Genomic DNA, 26,972 nt, shown 5'->3' on the forward strand with positions numbered 1-26,972 from the left:
GTAGAAGTGACGAATAAGGCGTTACTCTCAATCCTGAAGAAAAGGGTCACGAAGAAAAATGGAGAATGGGCAGACAAGCTGCCAGAGTTACTGTGGGCATATAGAACATCGGTAAAGACTCCAACAGGGGCGTTCTCATTCACACTGGAGTATGGGTGCGAGGCGGTTCACCCAGTCGAAGTATGGCTCCCAATTTACTAAACGAGCTATTTCTTGGTTCCCTAAAATGATAGAAAGATGGAGGAGTACCTCGATTTAGTGGAAGAGGAAAGAGAAATAGCATAGACCAAAATGTTGCAAGAAAAAGCTAAGGCCAAACAGCACTTCAACAAGAGAGTAAGGCCCAGGACTTTAAGGTATGAGATCTGGTATTGAAGAAAAGCGGGGTGACTACCTAAGATGATGGGAAAATGAGGCCCCGGTGGGAAGGGCTCTACGTAGTAGTAGCAAACAATAGACCAGGATCATACCTCTTGAAAGACAACCAGGGCAAGAAACTGCCACACTCGTGGAATGCAAAGCACTTAAAGAAATTTCATCAGTAGCAATTACATTAGTTTCGTTTATTTCATGTTGACGTTATTACATTTACATTCATGTTTATAATCGCATTCGCATCCGTTTATCATTACTTAAATCCTGTTGCATTTTTGCTTCGATTGATTGTTTCCTGGTAAAAATAAGTATACCCAAGACGGGTGTTTGTGCATAACCTGGTGAGCACAGAAGAAAAAGGGGCACAAAGGTTATTAGATCATACCACTTTAAAATACCTATGACAAGCCTCAAGGGCTTGCGATGCCATGTAAAGGGACATGGAGGTCATTAGACCACGCCACTCTCAAACACTTATGACAAGCCTTAGTGGCTTGCGGTGCCATGTAAAAGGGCACGGAGGTCATCAGACCACGCCACTCCCCCCCCCCCCCCTCCCAAAAAAAAACACACCTATGATGAGCCTTAATGGCTTGTGAGGCCGAAGACCAAAGGCAAGCAACCCAAGTAAAACAAAAGGCCAAAGGCAAGCAGTCCAAGTAAAACAAAAGGCCAAAGGCATGCAACACAAATAAAACAAAAGGCCAAAGACATGAAGCACAAATAAAACAAAAGGCCAAAGACATGCGGCAAAAAGCCAACAAACATTCACCATCACAAGCTTTAAAGGTAAACCAAGAGTTATAATTACAAGAGCATCATGTAAAAAAAAAAAAGACACAAAAGATATGAGACTTTTGTAAGGAAAAGTACTAAGGGTACAAAAAGGAAGGAGCCAAGAAGTCAGGGGACGTCATTTCCAATGGGTAGTAGCAGCGAAGGGATGCCTATAAAAGCGTCAGGCATCTCATCCCACCCAAAGGTGTCAACTCGACGACAGGTAGCTACCTCAAGGAAGAATAAGCCCCGATCTAGAGCTGCGAGGTCAATAGCAGGGACCTGAGCCTCAGGATGCCAACACCATAGTCGTTCATAAGCAAAGGCACAATCCCTGGTAGCAAGGGTGAGGGCTAGCTGGCCGCGCAAGCGTGCAATCTCTGCCTGACCAATAGCTAGCTCATTCCTCTTTTCGGTCAGCTGTTGGTCCTTGGCGAGGAAGGCCAACTTTGACTTCCTAAGTTCCTCATTCGAGTTTTTGCAGCTGCCCTTATACTACTAGTGGTGTTCTTGGAGTTCTGCCAAAGCCCCCTACGCCTCAGAAAGGTCAAGGGCAGTAAGGCAGGTCTTCTCCACATTGACCGCCAACTCTTTGCTAGCCTATGACTGCGTTCCTGCAAACGAGTTAGTTCTTCATGGGTCGAGTCTAACTCCTTGGAACGGGCGAGAAGCACAGTATTAAGACGGGCTGATTCAGACTCAAAGCCCTTCTAAGCATTAGAAAGATGGGACTACACAGAATCCCTTTCTGACTGAAGAAGCCCCAAGATGAAGTCGTCCCTAATCTTCGCCTCTTGCTCACGGAGTGCAGCATCATTAAGCTTAAGGACTTCATTCTCAAGAATTTCCAAGTCGTTGTGCAAGGAGTGAGAGTAGCCCTCTGATTGCCCCAGTAGTATCTCTAAGTCCTTCTTCTTCCCAACTAGCACCTCTAGCTCTGTCCTATCCACCCGCCATTTCTCAAAGGCAAGTTTGGCAACATAGCTCAACCTTCGCTGTTCTTGAACTTCCTCTTCTAGATGGGCCCGATCCTCCCTAATCCACACCGTTAGATTGTTAATTCCATGTAAAAATGGCATAACACTCAGATTAGGACTACAAAGAAGCACATAAAGAAGAAAAGCAAGTCCCATGATGACAGTACCTCAGAAAGCTAGTCCTTTAGATGGTTGGCCATCTGGGCGGTGGCCTTAGCCTAGGCATTGGCTGAAGAGGAGGAAGCACCATCACTAGCCTCTCCACCAAAGATCTCCTCGGGGCCAGGAACATCCCTGAAAGAGAAATTCTAATAGGCCTTGGTGTGCCACTCCTTCAGTAGGACATTTGAGGCCCATAGAGGGGAGGAAGGCCCTGGTGTAGGCCAAGTCAGCTTCAATTAGGCAGGCATCTTCTCCCATCGAACCGCCCAAGCCCTCGATAAGGAGGAATTCAGTGTCCCTGCCAAAGGATGGAGTGAAGAGGGGAGGAATGGAGAGACATTCACCGCTAATATTCAATGAAAGGGTAGTGCCCCCAGAGGCAGTGGCTGGCGGGGTCTCTAGGAGGGGGTTTGCTAGCCTCCACTTCTTCGCGGACTTCCTTACGAGTCACGTTGCCTAGGATTTCAGCTCCATCACCTAGGCTTTCTGTGTGGGCGAGAGCATTATCCACCCTATTAACTGGGGAAGCAATTATCAGTTCCCCAGGCACACTCCTAGTTGGGGAAGGCACAAGGTTTTCCATCACAGATGGGCAAACCCCTTCACCCACGATAGGGTCCAGATTAAGGGTGGTGGCAACCTCAACGTCCAGCTCACCATCCCCCACCGAGTCCTCAAATACTAGGAACTCAAATATGAGACTGGACGCCAGTGTGTACGCATGTTGGGGGGTCTTATGCTGCAAGGTGGCTGCAAGATCTAAGAGGGCTAAGCTAGCCAAACCTTCAGCATCTCCCAGGCAAAGGCAATGCAATTGCACACAGGAGTCGCTAGGCACAGGGAGTGAAGCAGGGACTAGTGAGGTGGATACTTGGGCACAGTCACCCTCTGGGGGCATCAGAATCCCTTTTTGTTTTGAGGCAGGGGGATAGGCGTCCTCGGAGCGAGTCCTTTTTCTTTGTTTCTTTTCCTCTTTTTCTTTTTGCTTCTTCTCCTTCTCTTTCTTCTCCTTTTTACTTTTCTTCTCTTTCTTTTCTTCATCCCCTTTCTTCTCGGTCCGCCTCTTCTTTTCTTTCGTCTCTTGCGCGGCCTGGCCATCCTACTTGTCTTTTATGGGGATTTTTCTGGCGAAGAGCAGGGAACTGTAGTCAAAATCATGAATGAATGCCCTTGAACGTGGGAAAGATTAAGGGACATCAAGAAGCGATCAATATGGGCGTGGGTCAGTAAGAAGCCAGTCCAAAGGTAGTCAGGGTGAGCCTTAGCCCAGGAACGGACAATATCAATTCAGGTGATCTCTCGAATTGTCAAGGGTTCCATGCTCACCCACGAGCTCTTCTCATCAGGAAGTATGCCCCAGTTAGCCCTAATTGGAAAATCGCACTGGGGGGTTTCAAGAGCAGGAAACTCCCAGCCCTAACCAGTGATAAAGAAAAACCTACTCGTCCAATTATTGGCATTGGAATGCCAAGTTTCGAATCAAGCTAAGTTCTACCCTTTATCCTTCTTGCGGAAACTAACTACATTGACCTTGGTGGCTAGCCTCAAATTGTAGAAGGACAGAAACTCTCGAGAAGTCAAGTCGGGATAAAGATCCTCAAGGGGATCCAAGACCATACGAAAAACTATGCAGGCACACAGATAAGCCCTCAATGCGAAGGGATGAAGCTCGGCAGGAGCCAAACTGAGCAAGTCCAAAATGTCATGAAGAGGGCGACAAAAGGGGAGTCTTAACCCATGAGCGAGTAGGGCCACGATCAGGGTGACCCTGCCTGAGAAACCCTCGTCATCGTAACACCCGTGTGGGAGTCTATCCAGCACTGTCATTTCAGGTATGCGAAATTCATCCTGAATCGCTAGGAAATCCCTCTATTTCAGGGCTGAGCGCCACCCATATCCATCAAAAGTTTGGATGTCTAATGCGTGGGATGATTGCGCAGAACTGCCACCGCATTTGGCCATGTAAAATGGAAGTGGAGAGTAACAAGTGAATGGAGAAAAAGGATTAAGTCAGAAAAGAGAAGCCGGGTCAGAGAGAAAGCACGAACAAGAAAGGGTAGTGAATGGAGGAAGAGTAAAGAGGCTCGAGAGAAATGTATTTGAAAAGAGTGAATGCGAAACACCAAACATCGTAAGTATTATGGCCTGGCAAGGGACTGAAATGAGGACCGTCGCACACAAACCCGTCACCGTTGCCATGTCAACAGTAAGTCATGAGTGCCCTTGATTATTGAAAATGGGAAGCAACTTGAAAAGGGAACATGACGAGACAACAGGGTAATTAGTGGCTCGTAGACGGGCTCAGAGGTGTTTAAAGGGGCTTGCAATGAAAGAAGCCCATAAAAGGGTCCATGACCGGGGAAAAAAAAAAGGAAAGGAAAAAAATATGCACAATATAAATTCCCCACACCTTAAAATGAAGGGAATTAGTGGGGTAGCTAGAGGGCCCATTGGGTGATTAGGCCCACTGGAAAAGATACTCTGTCAACTAGCCTAAACTGAAGAGCCCAGGCCCGGTAGAGATCTACACGTTACATACCACTTTACGTGGGAAGAAGCGAATTTCATGCATGTATGTGATTGATTTGATTACTTGGAGATGATCTAAAATGATAGGCACTGCACAAGATATACATCACGTTAAGGTAATACCATATAGTGTTGATCTAGTCTAGTTAGAAATCTATATATAACAGGTAGTCCCAAAGATAATCTATCTCTGAATCCTGAATTACTAGTACGATATTCTTTACTGACTTAAGTATCGTAGTGTTTTCAGGCATATCACGTTGGAGTCTTTTTACATCATGCAGGTTAAACGATTGCGTTCATGGTGGTGGGACACGACCTGAACAATATGCAACTTCTTTCCCAAGTTATACATATAAAAAAACATGATATTTAAAGATTTGGATTGTTGATAGTTTGTCTATATAACGTCTCTCCTCTCCCTCTCTCTCTTAACAAATCTTAGGTCCCAACACTAGGGAGAGGCGTTTATTTCTCTCTCCCCTCCCCCTCTCTTCTATTATCGCCTTATTCCTCTTGTTTTCTATATCTTCTTATTGCTCTCTACATCTAGTTTGTGGTTTTTTTTTTTTTCCCCCTCAGTCATTGATTATCTAACTTGTCGCCATCTAGCCTTCATCAATGGTCTCACGCCTCACTATTGAAGTCAACTCCCTTCAATCAATAAGCTAGTAGCACCATACTCTTGTCAATGGAAAATAATTTGTACAAGCGTTGTATATAGCTTGAAAAAGAAATGTAACCTATGGAAACAACTCACTCTTTTTAGTAGATTGCATAGAGCTTGTACGCCCTAGCCCTATATAAAGTATCACTCTTATCATTTTTTACCAACACGCGAGAACCAAGCACCACCATTTTTTTTTTGGCTCATTACCACCTTCTTCCAACCTCTAACCGCCTCCGCTCCCTCCCTATTATCAAATATGTTCCAAGTGTTCTTTTGCTTCCGCTTATTCTCATAGTACTGATATTGGCTTAGCCAAATGCCAGTACATCTTCAAAATTTAAAGAAATGTAGATAAAATCATCTACATTGGAGTGGCCAAATGGTATAAACTTGATATATGAGTTAGAATAAATGTAAATGTTTCATCATATTTGAAGATTCACTGTTTATCTCTATAACCATTATTTTATTTACTTAAATTATTGTTTTCCAACTTTGAGCCATAATATATTTAAGTTGGAAAATAATAATTTAAATATCAAATTAAATTATGAATTAAAATATGATTAGTATAATTGTAAAATATGATAAAAATATTATTATTAAAAAAATAATATTATATTATTATTTTGATTAATTCAATAACTAATTCAATATGCAATTATAACTAAAGAGATTTTAGATTTATAAAAAATACGTACTTTTCGTTAAATTTTGAAAATAATTTTGATAGAATCAAGGAATACTCTTTATGCTTTGAAAGGGCTTTCGGAGCTTATATATATGCCGCCTTCCGCTTCTGTCCACTATGAAGTCTAAAATGGGTTTGGCTTGCATCCTGTGCCAAAATAACAGGACATTTTCTGTTAAAAAATTAATGATTATTTGTTAATAATCTAGCTATTTAATAACTTTTATCTCTTATATGTCCAACATATTTAAACATTTCTAAATATTTATTCATTAAACATATTTATTCATTAAATATAAAGATTTGGCTTGCATATTTATTTATTAAATATTCATTAAACATATTTACTCATTAGGAGGCAAGCCAGACCTAAATATAATAACTTATAACAAATATATTTATATCTTTTATTTTTATAATATTTATATATTTTGATTTTATAATATTTATAATAAATAATATATTATATACCAGCATGTAATAAATAACCTAACAAATATAAGTGCATTCTCATTGATATCTTTAAACTTATTTTTAAGAAAATTTTGACAAAATATTTATATGAGTAATGTTAGGTATATTTTAGAGTGTATAAATTTCACATATTTTTTTAAAAAAATGAGTTTTAAAATTAAAAATATAATTTTTTAAATAAATCTCAAATGAGTAATATAATTTGTTTTCACACGACAAATATTATTTTTAAAGTTAGAAGGGGATGAAACATATTGGGCACTTCATATATGAAAATTATTAAGTGACAATATGGAAGATTTTGAACGGATCGAAATGAGTGCACTAAAGAAAATAAGAAAAAATTTAAATGGTAGGATTGCTTGTTAGTAGTAGATCATAGCCGTTAATTCTTTATCAGGAGATTTCCTGCTATTTTGGCACGGGAAGCAAGCCAAACCCGTCTAAAATACATCACCTCCACCAATTAAATCCAATTTTGACAAGCACATCTCTCACGCGCGCGGCCACCGGCAAATATGCTTCGCAATAGCACTTCATTGCGCTAAAAAGACCGTAGTGGTGATATTTCTTCTCTTCTTGCACTTCAAGACAATCCGACTCTGGATTGCACAAAAAATACCCGACTGGTTATATTCTCTCTGCTTCTTGTCAAGAAATATGCGACCAGCAAAATGAAACCATTTCACGTTTATTTAATTTTTAACTGCTAGCTCTTTGTACTAACTTGTTTGGGGTATTCGTCGGGCTACCCAAACCCACATTTATGCTATTCTAAATTAATTTTTATCTTGATTAAAATTAAAATTAAAAAAAAATAGGAACAAAACAGCCAGGAATTGGAATGATTTCAAGAAGTGTAAAATCCAAACACCATAGATAAAACATTCGGATAATACAAACAAAATTTCAGCAACAAAGTTCACCAACTAGTCTCAGATATTGTGGTCTATGAATGGAAGAAGAAAAAAGACCTCAAAAGCAACACCACTAAAATGTGATTCTCCTTCAAGAACTCTATTCAGACAAACTTTTTTAAGCCTTGTCAGACTTGGATGCAGTGGCAGCAGCCTGTCCTCTGAGCCGACCGGTCCTCCTTGCGGCGATAAGCCCAACCTTTTGACCTGGAGGAGCATCACGCCTGACAGTACTTGCATGTCCAATATGCTGGTGGTTACCTCCTCCATGAGGATGCTCAACTGGGTTCATTGCCACACCACGAACCTTGGGCCAGCAGTTTCTCTTTACTCTGAACTTGTGGTATGCATTACCAGCCTTGAGAAGGGGCTTCTCTGTTCTCCCTCCACCTGCAACCTGTCCAACCATTGCTCTGCAGCCGCTGGGTACAATCTTCTTAGCACCAGATGGGAGTTTGACCCTATTAAAATGAACAACCAACAAGCTGATAACCTTACATTCCTGGCTTAAATGGTGCAATTTAAGCATCCCCTACCCAAGTGTCCACGAAATAATTTATAAGCATACCAACATAGCTAATAGTGAAAAAAGAATTGTAACATTTATGGTACAATATAAGAACTCGTCTGGGATTCAAGAAATATAGGTGTCTTTGAACAGAACAATTCATCACAGTGGTAAATTTCGTTCATTACGGCTAATGTAGAGAGAAAATTGCATAGAATCTTATATGAATGAATATACTGTATTTGGAGCCAAATGACAAAAGTAAGCAGCCTAAACAGAAGTAGATCCGCAGAATCTATTTACATTCTGTACGGTTTTCGAGCTTGTAGAGACAGTAAAAAACGCATAGACGACACGATTCATGTTTCAGCAACGCTCAAGCATTAACTTATAAAGAAAAACACAAGGCAAATATATTAAATGTAATCAACGAAAAGGAACAAAACCATGAGAATTAATCCACAGATCCCACAACTACAAAATATTAGGTATTAAAAACGCTAGAGCACGAAGCGAAACATACATACATACATACATACATACATATAAATATAGAGAGAGAGAGAGAGAGAGAGAGAGAGAGAGAGAGGACCTGGTAGTGTCGTTATCTGGGTTATGACTGATAACAATAGCGTAGTCCCCGGAAGCCCTAGCGAAGACACCACGGTCGCCGACGTGATGCTCAACGTTGCAGACCACAGCTCCTTCGGGGATAGATCTGAGAGGCAAGACATTACCAACCATAAGATTGGCCTTCTTGCCGCAGTATATGAACTGGCCGGTGTAAATGCCCTCTGCGGCTACGAAAAGCTCGTTCTGCTTCTTGTAACGGAAAGGGTGGCGGAAGGTGACACGAGCGAGCGGAGCACCTCTACCGGGGTCGTGAATGATCTCGGTGACGACGCCCTTGAGGTAGCCGTTACGCTCGCCGAAGTCGAGGCTGCGGAAGCGGGCCGGACCCTTTCGGTGGTGGGTGTGAGACTTGAAGACTGATCCGGCACCCTTACGCTGAGCACGGATGACGCGACCCATTGTGGGTGGGAGTGGAGAGAGCCGAGCTCTGGTATCGCGGCGTGTGAAGGGGGAGGGGGATGGAAAAGGAAGATTAGGGTTTGGGGTCGAATATATAGGTGGGTTTGTGAGTTAGACGGCGTCGTTGCAGGGAGGGTTGATCTTTAAGGTTCCAAGGTGTTGACGCTATAGGGTCCATGAAAATGTGACTTGAATGGTTTGGAACAAAGTTTTGAAATTCGTTTTGGAAATCATTTTAGTTGAGGTATTGGAATAAAATATTTCAATATCGGTATATTTCGGTGTACCGTTTTAGAATTAATTATATATTATATATAAATATTTATATGTACATATAAATTAACAACTAATAAAATAAATACATATATATGTAAGTGTGAATCATATATATGTGTATATATATAGAAGAATTAAAGATTTATAAAATGAATATATATTGAAAAAAATCATAAACTTTAGTTAAGACACAAAAATAAAGAAAAAAAAATTAAAGAATAGATAAATTATTAAAAATAATAATACTTAAAAAATAGAGAATGAGGGGACATATTTAAAATTATAAAAAAATTAAAATTATATAAATATATTTTATATTTTAGAATTAATTAAATACTATTTTGATTTAAAATTTATAAAAATGTCATCTAAGTACGAGAAAATTACAAAAACTGTCCGAAACGAAATGGAGACCGAAACGCTCAATTCAGGCCGAAATGGCCGGAATTTGATCGGAATGGCCAAAACGGGACCAGAATGACAGGAATTTGAAATAAAACGGAATGAGGTGGTAGAGTGTACTGGACACTATACCGGAACGGCAAATTTCGGCCGGAACGGAACGAAATTCAAAACCTTGGTTTGGATAGTAAGAGCTTTTCATCTCATCTCATCTCATCACATCTTATCTCTATATTCAAATATTATAAATAAAAACACTTTTTAATTTCAATTTTACAACTTTTTCATCTAATCATTATAACTTTTCTCAACTTTTGAACAAAACATAAAAAATAATTTAATTTTTTAAAATCTCAAAACAAAAATAGTATTAAAAAATAATATTCTAACAATAATTTAATTTTATAATATTTTTATTCAGTTTTTTTCTCATTTCCCAAAACTCCATAAAACATATTAACTCAAACAATTTCACTACTGTTCACAAACCATTTCATTATTATTCACGTATAATCTCATCTCACTGTTCAAACTAGACTTTTGTTTTACACTATACACCATCCATATGATATAATTTGATTTGTAGGATTTAAATTTTAAAATTTATTTTTTAAATCAAATTATGTAACGTAAATGATGATATATAGTATAAAATCTTTTTAATAGAATTATTCTTACTATTAATTAGTCTACCAATTTTATCCTTCTTTCTACAGTTCCTTATATGCAGTCTCCGGGTACTCTTCCGACACGTCTCTTGTCCATATAATTTTATCTTCAATATAAAAAGAGTTTTGCTACATACAAGCACAGTTGCGTATTAATTTGTGTACCAATACTGATTTATTCATACTTAAAATTTAAATTAACACTGTTTTCAATCAAATCTATTTTTTGACCAATCACATCACATTTGTGCACAGATTAGTACACAACTATGCTTGCAACTATATTTTTCCATATAAAAATCCTCCTGCTATGTTATTTTTTGACAAGATTTTGTCTTGGTGTTCGGCTCCTGCCAGACCCTCTGGTGCGGTACATGTACACCCCGCTGCACCACCTCTGTCCATCGGCATCAACTTGGTTGTTGTCAATTATCTCCTCCACCATTGTCAGCCAATAACCAACCATTTTGAGTTATCTTTTTTATTACTCTCATCACAGCTCTCATACTTGGGTGGGTACCCAAATTGCATTTCGCACCCTGGTACTAGTTCGAGTATAGCCGAGTATTGATCCAAGTATAGCCAATACCCAAAGTCGCACCTGATTGAACAACGTTATTCTAGTTACAATGACTATAGTAACAAGTTAGCAACTGCAACCACCACAAGCATACGATTTCTTTCTCAAGTTATATCTATGTAAAACATGTTTATTTAGATCGAAAAAGATTTGGTCTACCAATAGGATCTGTCTATAGAACGTCACTCCCCCGCCCCCTCCTCCCCTTAAAAAAAAAAAACAAAAACTCAGTTCCAAGAGAGGGAGAGGTGTCCATTTCTCTCCCTTCCCCTCTTTTCTATTATCTCCTTATTCCTTTTCTTCTCTATATATTCTTGGTGCTCTCTCCATCTAGTTTGGGGTTTTTTTCGGTCATTGGTTATCTAACTTCTCACCATCCAACCTTCATCTAAGTTCTTGCGCCCCACTATTGAAGCTATTAGCATATAACATTTCAGAACTTTTTATCATTTATTTATTTTCTATAAATAGCCTTAGAATATTCTAGACTTAGGTTGGTTAGTGGTCCTCTGCTCTTGTAACAGTTTTTGATTCCCTGTTGTATGTGTATAAATACACCACTTCTCTCAATATGAATTAAGGAAGGAATTCATGAAAATCCCCAGGCTTACATGGTATCAGAGCTGCTTGACTAGCAGTCTCATGATCCATGGCCTCGCTTTCTCAGCCTTCTATCCCACGTCCCTCCCCTTCCCTCATTTCCTCCTTCTCTAACGCCATCACGCTTAAACTTACTATCGAAAATTACTTACTATGGAAGGTGCAAATATCAGCGTACCTTAGAAGACAAGATCTCTATTGCTATGTTGATGGCACCTTACCCTATCCAACAAAATTTCTTCCTTCTATTTCCAACGAACCACCAAAAGTCAACACTGATTACATGTCTTGGGTGAGGACAGATAAATTGGTTCTCAGTGTTCTATTCTCCTCTCCCTCGGACTCTATCATCAGCCATGTTCTTTCAACCACTACTTCCCGCTCTCTTTGGGATTCCCTTAGCTCCATGTTTGCCTCTCATTCTCAGGCAAAAGAATTCCAGCTACGTTTCAACAGACTAACTTATCCCGTGATGACCAAACCATCACTGAGTATTTTGGTAAGGTCAGGTCCATCGCTGATAGTCTTGCCTCCATTGGCAACCCCATATCGAACAAAGACTTAGTCCAATATCTGCTCTCTGGTTTAGCTCCTCTCTATGAATTGTTTGTTACATCGATGACCACCCGCTCCGATCCCATCTCTTCTCAGGAACTATACCAAATGTTTCTTATCCATGAAAACAGACTAGCTCACACTTCAAAACAAATCATGGAACCCTCAGCCAATTTTAGTGCTCATGGCTCCTTTGGAGGAAGATCTCAGCGAGGAAGATCATCTCCTCGAGATCGACAAGGTCGAGGACGCGGCAACTATTCTGGTCGTGGTGGTCATTGCTCACATAACTCCTTTGGAAACACTCATCAAACACTTGGTGGTGCTCAACTAACTTGCCAAGTTTGCCAAAAACCAGGTCATATTGCCCTTCAATGCCATCATAAGTTCAATCATTCATACCAAATGGAAGCCCCTTCTTACTTCTCAACCAATTATACATCCAACTCTTCAGCCTAAACTCCTTCCAACAATTTTTAGATCTACACCTCGGATACCTATTGGTATCCTGACTCTGCCGCAACCCACCACATCACAAATGATGTCTCTAACCTGAATATGTCCGGTGAACACTACAATGGTACTGAAGGCGTTTGTGTGGGTGATCGATCGTGTCTCCCGATTCAAAACATCAGTGACTCTACTTCCTTTCTTTTGCATAAATTGCTTCACATTCCCAATATCTCCAAGAATCTTGTTTCTGTTCTTCAATTCTATAAAGATAATAATTTCTTTTTTGAATTTCATGCCAATTTTTTCTGTGTAAAGGACATTCGGACAACGAGGTCCCTTCTCACCGGACCAACATGTAATGGTCTCTATGTTTTTCCTTCAATAAACACTCCTGCCTCAGCTCGTCTTGGAGAGAAAACTTCTGTCTCGCAGTGGCATCCTCGTCTCGGTCACGCTTCCCTTGATCTTGTGCCCAAGATTCTGCACACTAAATGTTTGCCTGTATCTCGCAAAGATGATGATGTTTTTCAATGCTCAACGTGTCCTCTTGTTAAAGTGATTAAACTGAAATATTGCATATATTATATATTTAAAACCAATATATTTTAATTTTTTCATTACATTATTATTGGTTTTAGATGAAAAAAATGATTAAAATACATAAATTCAAGTTGTGATTTAAATTTATTAATAGCATGAATTTATGCTTAATTTTATAACTTGTAATTTAATTGGACTACATTTTTTTTCACATGCATAACATATCTTTGATATTTTATTCTTTATTTTTATTTTTTCTGATTTCTATTTTTTTTATATAAATAAATGAAGCATGTGGGCTGAAAAATATAAAAAGTAAAAGGAAAGTGGGTTGGTTTTTGGTTTTTCTATAAGGGACTTCACTTGGCTTTTGTAGAGATTGAATGAGAATTGTTTTTTAGCTTTTTGGTCTTTTACACTTGGCATGGATTGAGAGGTTTACTTATATTAGGACTTTGAGTTGGGGCAACATTGGTTTTATTATATTAGGTTCATTCACGCCGGAAGCACATAATTCTTTCTTGGGGCTACAACTTAGATTTTCCTTTGGGGTTTTAATTGAGCACCGCACGAAATGAAATATATTGGACTTTAACCAAATGCCGCACACCTTCTTCAAGGTTTAGCTGAATTCATTCAGCGCCGCACACCTACTTTTCACACAGCCAATTTCATTCACGCTATAGCACCGTTGAAGAACTCGTTGAGGAGTCCAATTGTTGCTACACTCTAGCCTCCTCTACTGCTTTCAGTCTCCATCTTCGTTCATTTGGCTTGATCTTTTCATTCCATACTTTTTATTTTATTTTAATTTGAAGTTTATGGTGTATTCTTGTAATTTTTGGCTTAAAATTTTGGACATTTTATTTGCTGTTTATTTTATTTTATATCAGTTATTTTTCTCGTTTCTTTAAACTTATATTAAATATGTATTACAATTACATTTTAGATTAATTAAAGGTTAATTAGAACTTAAATCATTTCAGTTTATTATTTAATTTTCAGATTAATTAAAATTATTTAGAGTAGTTGAATACTTAATTGTTAATTTCAATTTGTTAGTCTTTTATGTTCTATTTCGACACTCATAAAAAATCCAAAAGTATGAATCTAGTCTATGACCAGTGCCATTTTTATTTCCGTCGTACTCTTCCATTCATTGTACATACCACAACTTTTGTTTGTGAAACTTTTTACAATTTTATACGAGTTTAGATTCAAACAACTTTTCCCGAAGAGACGATCTAGGAATTTTATTCCTAATTATTACACGACATCCTTCTGCACTTAGGATAGCATTTGTGTTACTCATTTTTTAGTAAGTCAAGTTTTTGGTGTCGTTGCCGGGGATAGTTATCTAACTTAAATTTAAACTCGTTATTTTTTAACTAACTTAAATTTAAACTCGTTATTTTTTATTTATTTTTTATTACTTTTCACTATCTTATCTCTTATTACATATTTCATTTGATATCTACTATTCAGTCGCTTGAACCTTATATATGCTATTTAGACTAATGTTTCATGTCATGGGTAAGAGACAGTTCAAATAGGTTGCTTAGAGTTACATTGAGTATTAAGAGTAGTGTATACAGCTCAGAGATAGATAGCTCTTTTGTCTCTTCTATGAGCGAGGATATTGAAATTGAACAAACCATAACTGCACCTGCACCACTCACTCTTAAGGATTATTTGCAACTCACTCGCACCACTACACCTTCATGCATTGTTTTACCCGATGATGCACTTAATTTTTCTATTAAGTATGGTTTGATGTCAGTGATACCTTAGTTCCATGAGATGGATTCTGATAGTCCTTGCCAGCACTTGACAGACTTTGAATTGGCTTGTACTACTTTTATTACTAGGGTCATTACTGATGAATTTATTAGATTTCGTTTATGTTCTTTCTCTTTAAAGGATAAAGCGAATATTTGGTTTAATTCTTTGAGGCATAATTCTATCTCTAGTTGGTCTGATATGTAACGTGAATTCTTACAAAAAAATTTCCTTTTCAGAAAACTCAGTTTTTGTAAGAGTAAATCAGCTAATTCAATCAGAAACTTGATGAGACTTTTTAGGCCAGTTGAGAAAAATTTAAAGATTTGGTAAACATCAATCCACATCATGGTTTCGAATCTTGGAGGTTGATGAGCTATTTTTACACTGGTCTCACTCCAGAATGCAAGCAGTTTGTTCAGATGATGTGCAATGGAGAATTCTTTAGCAAGGAACCCGATGAAGCATTATCACTTTTTGACTATCTTGCCGAAAGTGAACAACAGTGGAACACTCAGACTAATTGAGTGCAGTTAACAGCACAGCCACTAAGGGCTGTTTCTGGAGGGGGCAGATATGAGGTTAAGGAAGACACTAATGTTCAAGCCCGAATAGTTGCATTAACTAGAAGATTAGAGGTCATGGAAATGGCAAAAGTGAAGGCTGTGAAAGTAGAGGGGCATGCTCTATATGCATTGACTAGAACCATAAGACCCAGGACTGCCTGATTATGCTTGTATTTCAAGAAAGTGGATCTGAGCATATGCAATCAGCTAACTGGGTTAACAGAACACAGAATCAGCCTTTTTCCAACACATATAATCTGGGGTCGATGAATCATCCAAGTTTCTCGTAGAGAAATGATCAGCCTGGCTGGTCTCCACCATCTTCGTAGCAGCCATTTCATCAGAGAGCTCCTCAGCACCAGTATCAGTCATATCAAAGTTTTCAGAGTATCCTTTTGTAGCGCCTCCTTCAGCCTCATGTAACTGCACAAAGTACTTAGTCTCAATCATCTGCAAAGAAGTCTCTACACGATAGTATGGCACAGATGACCAATATACTTCAGCAATTCATACAAATTCAGGCCACCACAAACAATCAGAACACTCAGGCCATAAATGAGTTGCGTGGCACTATTAATAAGATGAGCATGACCTTGAACATTCTAGAGAAGGGAAAATTTCCAGCACAACCTCAACCTAATTCTCAAGTATATAGGCAACAACAACAATAAGAGTATAATATCTCAGGGGACGTTATTGAGACAACGAAGGCCGTTCTTACTTTGAGAAGTGGGAAAGAAGTTGTCCAACCTAAGATGACCATGGATAGACAGGTAGTTGGCTCTAAACCTAAAAAGTAACAAAGATTAATGAAGCTAAGAAAGAACTAGAGGAAGTGAGGCTAGAGTCAAAGAAACCTGTGAGTGGAGAGGTTAAAACTAGTAGGGGGTACCAACCTGTGGTTCCTTATCCTCAGAAACTGGCAACTGGCCAAAAGAACAAAAATCACACTGAGATTCAGAGATTTAGGAGATTTTCAAGTAAGTAAAGACTAATATTTCACTCTTAGATGCCATGCAACAAGTGTCTTCGTATGCAAAATTTTTGAAAGACTTGTGCACAGTGAAGAGGAAGCTGAATGTGAAGAAGAAAGTCTTCCTAACAGAGCAAGTTAATGCACTGATATTGAGCGAGACTCTTCAGAAGTTTGGAGATCCCGGCTCTCCCCACATTTCCATTATGATTGGTGAGTCACGCATTAGGAGAATTCTACTTGATCTGGGGAGTAGTGTGAACTTGCTACCATTCTCAATATATGAGCAGTTGGGATTGAGTGAGCTAAAAAAGACCTCCATCATGCTACAATTGGCTGACAAATAAGTTAAAGTGCTGGTCTAGGTAGACAAATTTTATTACCTAGTGGATTTTGTAGTTCTTGACATGCAGCAGTCGGTCTTCACTATTCACCATGCGCCTGTCATCCTTGGACGCCCATTCCTTACTACTTCCAATGCACTTATCAATTGTTGAAGTGGAGTATTGAAACTCACTTTTGGGGATATGACATTGGAGATGAATGTGTTCAACGCTTACAAGATGCCTAGTGGATGCGACGATTCAGATGTGCATGCTGTTGATGATATGGTATATGATTTTGACATTTCAAATTTGTTCTCAGTATTTGATTCCGAGAGTGCATCTGAAGATGGCTTTCCTGAGCAATCTGAGGTTCTTGTTGAGACAATTCCTACATCATTAGAGTTGATAGAATCAGATGGGCAGTTGACAGAGACAACTGGGTCTCTTCAATTATCAGATGTGAGTTACACGAGTAATTGGCATAGGCTAGTCTTTGAAACTCTTAATTTACCAGGAGCCATGAAGTCATCAGAAGAAGAAATCCCAATACTAGAGTTGAAGCCACTACTCGAGAACGTAAAGTATATTTTTCTGGGCCCAATTGAGGATACATTTTCAGTGGTCATTTATTCTCAGCTCACTTCGAAGCAGGAAGCAGAGTTATTAACAGTATTGAGACATCATCGACGAGCGATAGGCTAGACTATTGCAGACATTAAAGTTATTGACCCTTTAATTTGTACCCATAATATTTTTCTGGAAGGAGATGTGAGACCAGTTCGTGATGCACAGCGGAGGTTGAATCCTACCATGAAGGAGGTGGTGAAAAATGAAGTACTGAAATTATTAGCTGTGGACATCATCTATCCTATCTCCGACAACAAGTGGGTAAATCCGACACAGGTAGTACAAAAAAAATCTGGTTTAACTGTTATTGAAAATCCTAATGGTGAGTTGATCCCAACTAGGAAGGTAACAGGCTGGAAAATGTGTATTAACTACAAAATTTGAATTCGGTCAGTTGAAAAGATCACTTCCCCATTACCTTTCCTAGATAAGATTTTAGAAAGTGTAGCGGGTAATGCTTTTTATTATTTCTTGGATGGTTTCTCTGGTTATTATCAAATTACCATAGCACTAAATGATCAAGAGAAGACCACATTCACTTGCCCCTTTGGTACTTTTACTTTTAGAAGAATGCCATTTGGTTTATGTAATGCACCTGTTACTTTTTAGCGCTGTATAATGAGCATTTTTTCTGATATACTTGATGATATGTGTGAGGTTTTTATGAATGATTTTTCTGTGTTTGGTAAATCTTTTGATATCTATTTAAAAAATCTTTCTGTTGTGTTGAAAATATGTGAGGAAAAGAATTTATTACTGAATTGGGAGAAATGTCAGTTTATGGTCACTGGTGGTTTGGTACTTGGACATTTAGTTTCTGAATGCGGCATAGAGGTTGATAGAGCCAAGATAGAATTAATATCTCAACTGCCTATTCCTAAGACAGTGAAGGATATTCGTTCTTTTCTTGGTCACACTGGCTTATAGCGGCATTTCATTCAAGGCTTTAGTAGTATTGCAAAACCATTATGTACTTTATTGTAAAATGATACTATATTTTTTTTTGGACTGATGAGGGTCAGCATGCTTTGAGACCTTGAAAAAACACTTAACAGTTGCACCTATTATGCAAACTCCTCGATGGGACTTGTCGTTTGAGATTATAACCAATGCTAGTGATTTCGCTCTTGGTGCCGTTCTTGGCCAAATAGTGGACAATAAGCATTCAGTCATTTATTATACAAGTCGTACTTTGAATGATGCATAGAAAAATCACACCACCACCGAGAAGGAGTTATTAGCTGTCGTGTTTGCCTTAAATAAATTTCGTTCTTATATTATTGGATATCATGTTATCATTTTTACTGACCATTCTACTCGTAAGTATTTGTTAGCAAAGAAGGATGCTAAACCCAGGTTGACTTGTTGAATTCTTTTGCTCCATGAATTTGACATCACTATTCGGGATAAGAAGGGAGTCGAGAATGTGGTAGCCAATCATCTGTCATGACTGCAACTACCTGATGTGTCTACATCCATTCCTCCCTTGAATGAAAATTTTCTTGATGAGCATTTTTTTGTAGTGTTGCGCGCTCCATGGTTCGTAGACATTGTGAATTACCTTGTCATTGACCGAATGTTAGAGCATTGGATAGCCTAGGACAAGCGTAAGTTCCTTACAGAGGTATGATTTTATTACTTTGACACTCCTTATCTTTTCAAGTATTGTGATGATCAATTGGTGTCGATGTATTCCTAATGATAAGTTTATCTCTATTTTTCACTTTTGTCATACTGGGCTTTGTGGAGGCCATTTTGCAGTTAAAAAAATTGTTGCCAAAATTTTGCAAAGTGAACTCTACTGACTAACTACTTTTAAATATGTGGGGTCTTTTTGCAAGGCATATGAGCCTTGTCAAAAATTTGAAAAAATCACAGCACATAACATAATGCCCTTTTCTCCTATTCTTACACTTGAGATATTTGATTGTTGGGGATTGACTTTATGGGACCATTCCCAAATTCATTTGAGAATTCTTACATTTTAGTTGTTGTGAATTATGTTTCAAAATGGGTAGATGTCATACCTTGTAGAAAAATGATCATAAGGTTGTCATTCGTTTCTTAAAAGAATTGTTTGCACGTTTTGGCATGCCTAAGGCAATCATTAGTGATGGGGGTGCACATTTTTGTAACAAATATTTTCAAAAACTTATGCAGAAATATGAAGTGACCCACAAAGTCTCTACTCCATATCACCCGCAAACTGATGGTCAAACTGAGTTGGCCAATAGATAGATCAAACTTATTCTTGAAAAAACAGTCCGTCCCACTCAGAAGGACTGGTCTGAAAAACTGGTTGATACTCTTTGGGCTTATAGGACTGCATTCAAAACTAATTTAAGGATGTCACCTTATAGATTAGTTTATGGTCGGGCTTGTCATTTACCTGTTGAGATTCAGCATCGTTCTTTATGGGCTATGAAGCAAATTAACTTTTCACTTGATACTGCCAAAGGTTTAAGAAATTTGCAGATTTCAAAACTTGATGAAGTAAAGAGGGAGGCCTACGACAATTGTCACTTGGCAAAGGAGCGAATAAAGGCCTTGCATGACAAGAAGATCCATGATAAACATTTTGTCCCTGATCAAAAAGTGCTTTTCTATAATTCAAGCCTACATCTTTTTCCCAGGAAGCTGAAATCCCAATGGAATGAACCGTACATTATAAAGGAGGTTCATCGTCACGAGATGGTAGACATCGTCAATCCGAAGAATGGCAATAGCTTCACTGTCAATGGACAACGTCTAAATCCGTTTATGACTACCTTTGATTTAAGCGAAGAGATCTTGCTTGTGCAAGACCCCAGGAAAGTTTTTTGATTTTGATTGATTTATTTATTTATTTCTTCAATTTCATTTTATCTTTTATTTTTATTTGTTGTTTTGCTTTCATTTTATATCACATGATTAGCTGTCTGTGTTGCTTACTTATTATTGTGCACTTTGTTTTCTTTTGTTCGAATCAGTGAGGACCATGTCTCTCACTAGTTGGGGGTAGCGTGTGTGCACAGATTTTAAAAAAAATTGCATTAATATTATGTGCATTGATACATATATGATTGACACACACTTCATTTCTAGTACCTTGTGAAATTTAAGCACCTTGGTGGAGTGGTTGAACATAATTATTTTATGAAGATTTATTTTCAAGGCTGAGCATAGAGCATGATTTCTGATGTATCATATTTTGTTGATATATAGTTTGAAACACTAGGCTGCTATACTTATTGAGATGAGACTTGGTAAGATTTATATAGAACGAAGGGAAAAGTTTGAAGGACACTTTACACATGCTTACACCTGTAGTGTTCATCATTTACTGTCCACTGATTTAACACAAAAAAAGTAAACTGCAGGAGTACTGAGCCATGCTAAAAAAAAAAAAAAACAAAGAAAAAATAAAAAGAAAACAAGGATTAAAAAAGAATCGAGTAGGAAAAAAAAGATAAATGCAGCTTAGTGAACTTTTCTAAGTAAAGGGCTAGAAACAGTTACCCTAACTTTGGAGGTTGAGTGTTTAACCTTTAAATAGAGTTGACGTAAAAGCTGCTAATCCCTTGAACTTTGAGGTAGTTAGAATCAGTAATGATTAATCTTAATGTTAAAAAATCCTATGACAAATCCTGGCTAATAATGAAGAACACACAACCGTGTAACTACACACACATTTAAGTTCTGAGACATTTTTCTCAATTCTATGTGAATGATTGTTGAGACAGTTTTAGTGGGTATAACTCTTGGGGTTGAGTAGTCATGGATCACCTTTTGTGAGAATCCAAAATTGTGTTTTATTGCTTTTTATTTGAATTTTGATCTTTTTGCAATGTTCATCTCAACTAATTTTTACTATTTTGCTCAAGTATTATCAAAACGCTAGTTGGGGGTATGATTGAGCTGAAATATTGTATATATTATATATTTAAAACTAATATATTTTAATTCTTTCATTACATTATTATTGGTTTTAGATGGAAAAAATGATTAAGAAACATAAATTCAAGTTGTGATTTAAATTGATTAATAGCATGAATTTATGCTTAATTTTATAACTTGTGATTTAATTGAACTATATTTTTTTTTTCACATGCATAATGTATCTTTGATATTTTATTTTTATTTTTTCTGATTTTTTATTTTTTTTTATTTAAATAAATGAAGCATGTGGGTTGAAAAATATAAAAAGTAAAAGGAAAGTGGGTTGCTTTTTGGTTTTTCCATAAGGGACTTCACTTGGCTTTTGAAGAAATTGAATGAGAATTGTTTTTTAGATTTTTGGTCTTTTACACCTGGCATGGATTGGGAGGTTTACTTATATTAGGACTTTGACTTGGGGCAACATTGGTTTTATTCTATTAGGTTCATTCACGCCGGAAGCACAAAATTCTTTCTTGGGGCCGCAACTTAGATTTTCCTTTGAGGTTTTAATTGAGCGCTGCACAAAATGAAATATATTAGACTTTAACCAGTCGCCACACACCTTCTTCCAGGTTCGGCCAAATTCATTCAGCACCGCACACCTACTTTTCACACAGCCAGTTTCATTCACGCTGCAGTACCGTTGAAGAACTTCTTGAGTGATCCAATTGTTGTTACAGTCAAGCCTCCTCTACTGCTTTCAATCTCTGTTTTCGTTCATTTAGCTTACTCTTTTCATTCCATACTTTTTATTTAATTTCAATTTGAAGTTTATGGTATATTCTTGATATTTTTGGTTTAAAAGTTTGGACATTTTATTTGTTGTTTATTTTATTTTATATCAGTTATTTTTCTCATTTCTTTAAACTTCTATTAAATATATATTACAATTACATTTTAGATTAATTAAAATTTAATTAGAACTTAAATAATTTTAATTTATTATTTAATTTTTAGATTAATTAAAATTTTTTAGCCTAGTTGAATACTTAATTGTTAATTTCAATTTGTTAGTCTTTTACGTTCCATTTCGACACTAAAAAAGAAAAAAATCCAAAAGTATAAATCTAGTCTATGACTAGTGCCATTTTTATTTCTGTCACACTCTTCTATTCATTGTACATACCACCACTTTTGTTTATAAAACTTTTCACCATTTTATACGAGTTTGGATTTAAACAATTTTTTCCGAGGAGACAATCTAGGAATTTTATTCCTAATTATTACAAGACATCCTCCTATATTTGGGATAACATTTGTGCTACTTATTTTTAAGTGAATCACAAAGCCCATAGGCTTCCATACACCTTAAGTTCAGCCCATTATACAAGGCCCTTAGAAATTGTCAGTGCCAACCTTTAGGGCTCATCTCCTGTAATTTTCAGAAATGGATTCAAATATTATATCTCATTTGTGGATCATTTTACTTGTTTCACATGGATTTTTTCATTAAAATTAAAATCTGATGTGTTTCAAGTTTTTTCACAATTTTTACCTTATCTTGAATGTCCCTTTAATTCAAAATTATTTGTGCTACATATGGATGGTGGTGGTGAATTTACACCACTCACTTCTATTAGTCAAAAACTTAGAATTACACATCGTTTTTCATGTCCACATGCTCATAAGCAAAATGGGCTTGTTGAATGCAAGTATTGACATATTGTTGAAACTGGACTTGTGCTCTTAGCCCATTCCTCTCTTCCTAAAAATTTTTGGGTTGAAGCTTTTGAAACAACAGATCACTTAATTAACTTGCTACCTTCAAAAGTTGTTAATAATAAATCTCCTTATTTTTTGGTTCACCAAAAGGATCCAAATTACACCTTCTTAAAGGTGTTTGGATATGCATGCTTGCCCAACTTAAGGCCCTATAACAAAAACAAATTAATGTTTCGATCCACACCATGTGTTTTCTTAGGGTACAGTAATTCTCACAAAGGCTATAAGTGTTTTGATCCAAATTCTCATCGTCTTTACATCTCTCATGACGTTATTTTTCATGAGGGCTCATTTCCTTATTGTCACTCACAACTCATTTCTTCCAACCCACCTACTTTACCAAATCCTGCCACACACACAACTCTCCCCTTATTTTCTCCATCTATCTTAGGACCTGGCCCAAGTTTGGCCCCCACATCGTCACTCTCTCCAGACTCTTCATCCCCTTCACCTAACCCTAACTCCACCTCAGAATCTTCATCTCCTTCAAATCAACCAACCTCGACTCTACGACTTGAACACCCTACCTTGGTCTCTGTACCTCCTCCTCCCACTATTCCTTCCTCAACATCGACCATTCTGCATCCTCCTCATTCACCTATCATAACCCACAGTCACACTAACTCCTCCTGACCTCATGTTTTTCGAGATGGCACGATCCCTTAGCCATGGTAGCAAAATTGTTTTCTTACTGTTGTAGATGTATTGGACGATACACCCAGCTTCTCGGTTGCGAACAAATTTCCTGAGTGGAAAGCCGCCATGGCCAATGAACATCGTGCTCTTCTTCATAACAAAACATGTAGTCTAGTACCCCTTGATCCCTCTTTTAATATTCTAGGTTGTAGATGGGTGTTTAAAACAAAGTTCCATTTGGATGGCTCCTTCTAAAGAAGGAAAGCCTGTTTGGTAGCCAAAGGCTACCATCAACAGCCCGAGCTTGATTTTCATGATATCTTCAGCCCTATTGTGAAATCCACAACTATTCGTCTGATTATTTTACTTGCTGTTACAAATGGTTTGCCTCTACGTCAGCTAGATGTTCAAAATGCAGTTTTACATAGCGATTTACATGATACAGTCTATATGCAACAACCCCAAGGTTTCATTGATCCAAAATACCCTAATTTTGTATGTAAATTGCATAAGGCTATCTATGGCCTTTAACAGGCTCCCTGAGCCTGGTTTGTACAGCTCAGTACTTGGCTGCTTGGTTATGGTTTTTCAGCATCTCAAATTGATCCTTCTCTGTTTATATTGAATCGTGGTGACTTAAAAATGTTTATGCTCATTTACGTTGATGATATTGTTGTCACCTCATCACAACCAAGTGCAATCGACTCCCTGATTAGTGCTTTGTCTCAAGCCTTTCTTGTTAAAAATCTTGAATGTTTGTCATTCTTTCTTGGACTTGAAGTTGATTATTCAAATTCTGAACTTTTTTGTCTCAAAGAAAATATATCAAGGATTTACTGAGTAGGACAAATATGCTTCACTCAAAACCTGTGAACTCACCAATGGCGTCCTCTATTAAATTGTCTCAATATGACTCCCTTGAGTTTGAGGGTAGTACACTATTTTGCAGTATTGTAGGAGGTTTACAGTACTTGTCTCTTACAAGACCTGACATAGCCTTTGCTGTCAATAAGGCTTGTCAGTTTATGCATTGTCCAAAAGTCCCTCACTGGACTGTTGTAAAGAGAATCCTTCGGTACCTTAACGCCACTCTCAATTATGGCTTATTTTTAAGTCTCAAACTTGTGTTTCTCTTCAAGTATACATGGATGCAAATTGGGCAGGGTGCCCTGATGATAGGCGCTCTACCGGCGACTTTGCTGTCTTCTTGGGCTCTCATCTCATTTCTTGGAGCTCCAAGAAACAAAAGATTGTAGCACGTTCAAGTACAGAGGTAGAATACAAGGCACTTTTCTCCTCTGCAGTAGAGCTTATCTAGTTACAATACATGCTAAAGGAATTGGGGATATCATTGTCCACAGCCCCTACACTTTGGTGCGACAACATAGGAGCTACATATCTTACCGCTAATCCTGTTTATCATTCAAGAACAAAGCATATGAACATCGACTATCATTTTTTTCGGGATCGAGTTGCTACTCAAGCTCTAAAAGTTTATTTTTGCAGCTCTAAAGAACAACTTGTTGATGTGTTTACTAAGCCTTTAGTTTCTAATAAATTTTTTTGTTTTCATTCGAGTCTCAATGTAGTTGACACCCCACTGGACTCGAGGGGGCGTATTAGCATATAAAATTTCATGACTTTTTATCATTTATTTATTTTCGGTAAATAGCCTTAGAAAATTCTAGACTTAGGTTGGTTAGTGGTCCTCCGCTCTTGTAACAGTTTTTGATTCCCTCTTGTACGTGTGTAAATACACTACTTCTCTCAATATGAATTAAAGAAGGAATTTATGAAAATCTGCCAGGCTTACAGAAGCCAACTCTATTCAATTTATTAGTCGGTAGCATCATAATCTTATCATTGGAAAATAATTTTTACAAGCTTTGAATGGACATTTTGAAATAAAAATATATAACCTACTGGAACATCTCACTTTTTTTAGTAGATTGGGCTTGTATGCAGTGGGCTTGACCCATAAAAGGATTTGAAAACCAACAAACTCACAAATCCAGATCTAACCCATTAAAATACTCTTAAAAAATTCTTCCATTTAAACATTCTCAACAAACAAATCCAAATCAACAAAAAGAGAACAAAATAGATTCAACAGAGAGGAGAAAACAAACCCAAATTGGCTAGCGGCAGTTTATGTCGAAAGTGGTAATCCAAACATCTGGCGAGAGAACAATGACAATAGAGTCACGATATTGCAATGGTCCAGCAAGAGAAAATGGCGGCAAAGGCACGATGCCGTGGCTAGGGTTTCCTCGTATATATATATATAGAGAGAGAGAGAGAGAGAGAGAGAGAGAGAGAGAGAGAGAGAGTTTTGATCGGTTTGAATTTAGGCGAGAGAGATGATGCACAACTGTAGTGCTAAAGACTAAAGGGTTTTGTTTTTTTATATATATAACCTAAGTACCAGGTTTCATAACCGGACCTAGACCAAATTGATCTAGATTTTGTAATGCAAGTTCTGGCCCGGATAAAATCCAGAACCAGAATCTAGTTATTCAGAGTCCGGATTGGGTCAGGAAATAATCCAGCCCAGATGAATAGTCCTAAGACCTATATCTAGATTACTCTCTATCAGTTTCCACCAACACATCGCATCACCATTTTTTGGCTCGGAACCGGCTTCTTCCAACCTCTAACCGCCTCCTCTCCATCCCTATGTCTTTTTCTTCTACTTTTGCCTGTTTTTATGCTTGGTTTGAAAGGACTTTTGGAGCTTCTATCTGCCGCGTTCCGCTGCTGTCCACCACAGCCTCGTGCAGTACATAAACATCACCTCCACCAATTAAATCCAATTTTGAAAAGCACGCCTTACGAGGCACACATTTTTCCCACACGCCACAGAGCTCCTGCGCTTGGTTTGATGTTTAACAATTAAAGCGAGATCGTATAGATACACTTCATTGTCCTAAAAATTCCTGAGCAGTGATAATTCCTCTCTTTTGTTCAAATTGGTTTACGGTGCAACAACAGTAGCTTCAACCAAGATAGTACAGAGTGCACTTTAAGAGAATCCGATTCTGAATTGTGCTAAAAATACCCAGATGGGAATATTTTCATGGCTTCTTGTCGAGAAATATGAGACCAACATAATCTAACCACTCCACATTTATTTTTCATTGCTAGCTCTGTACTAACTTGTGGTATTTGTTGTGGTTCCCACACTCATCATATATGCTATCCTAAATTAATGTTTATCTTGTTTAAAAAAAAAAAACAGA

The 26,972-nt window shown here is 37.7% G+C and overlaps 1 protein-coding gene across 1 annotated transcript; it reads right to left on the bottom strand.

Moving 5' to 3' along the window:
• Positions 1–7,503: 7,503 nt before the first annotated feature.
• On the bottom strand, positions 7,504–9,182 carry LOC122317039 (60S ribosomal protein L8-3). Its single transcript, XM_043133930.1, has 2 exons — positions 8,673–9,182; positions 7,504–8,033 (listed from the first exon to the last, which is right to left on the bottom strand). The coding sequence occupies exons 1-2, from the start codon at positions 9,110–9,112 to the stop codon at positions 7,691–7,693; spliced, it is 783 nt and encodes a 260-aa protein (XP_042989864.1). The 5' UTR covers positions 9,113–9,182; the 3' UTR covers positions 7,504–7,690.
• Positions 9,183–26,972: the final 17,790 nt, after the last annotated feature.

Source organism: Carya illinoinensis, chromosome 7, assembly GCF_018687715.1.
Source record: "Carya illinoinensis cultivar Pawnee chromosome 7, C.illinoinensisPawnee_v1, whole genome shotgun sequence".
NCBI lineage: Eukaryota > Viridiplantae > Streptophyta > Magnoliopsida > Fagales > Juglandaceae > Carya > Carya illinoinensis.

Coding starts and splice junctions, on each gene's coding strand:
- LOC122317039 (XM_043133930.1), bottom strand. CDS start 9,112: ATGGGTCGCGTCATCCGTGCTCAGCGTAAGGGTGCCGGATCAGTCTTC. Junction 8,034..8,672: donor CCAGATAACGACACTACCAG/GTCCTCTCTCTC, acceptor TCATTTTAATAG/GGTCAAACTCCCATCTGGTG.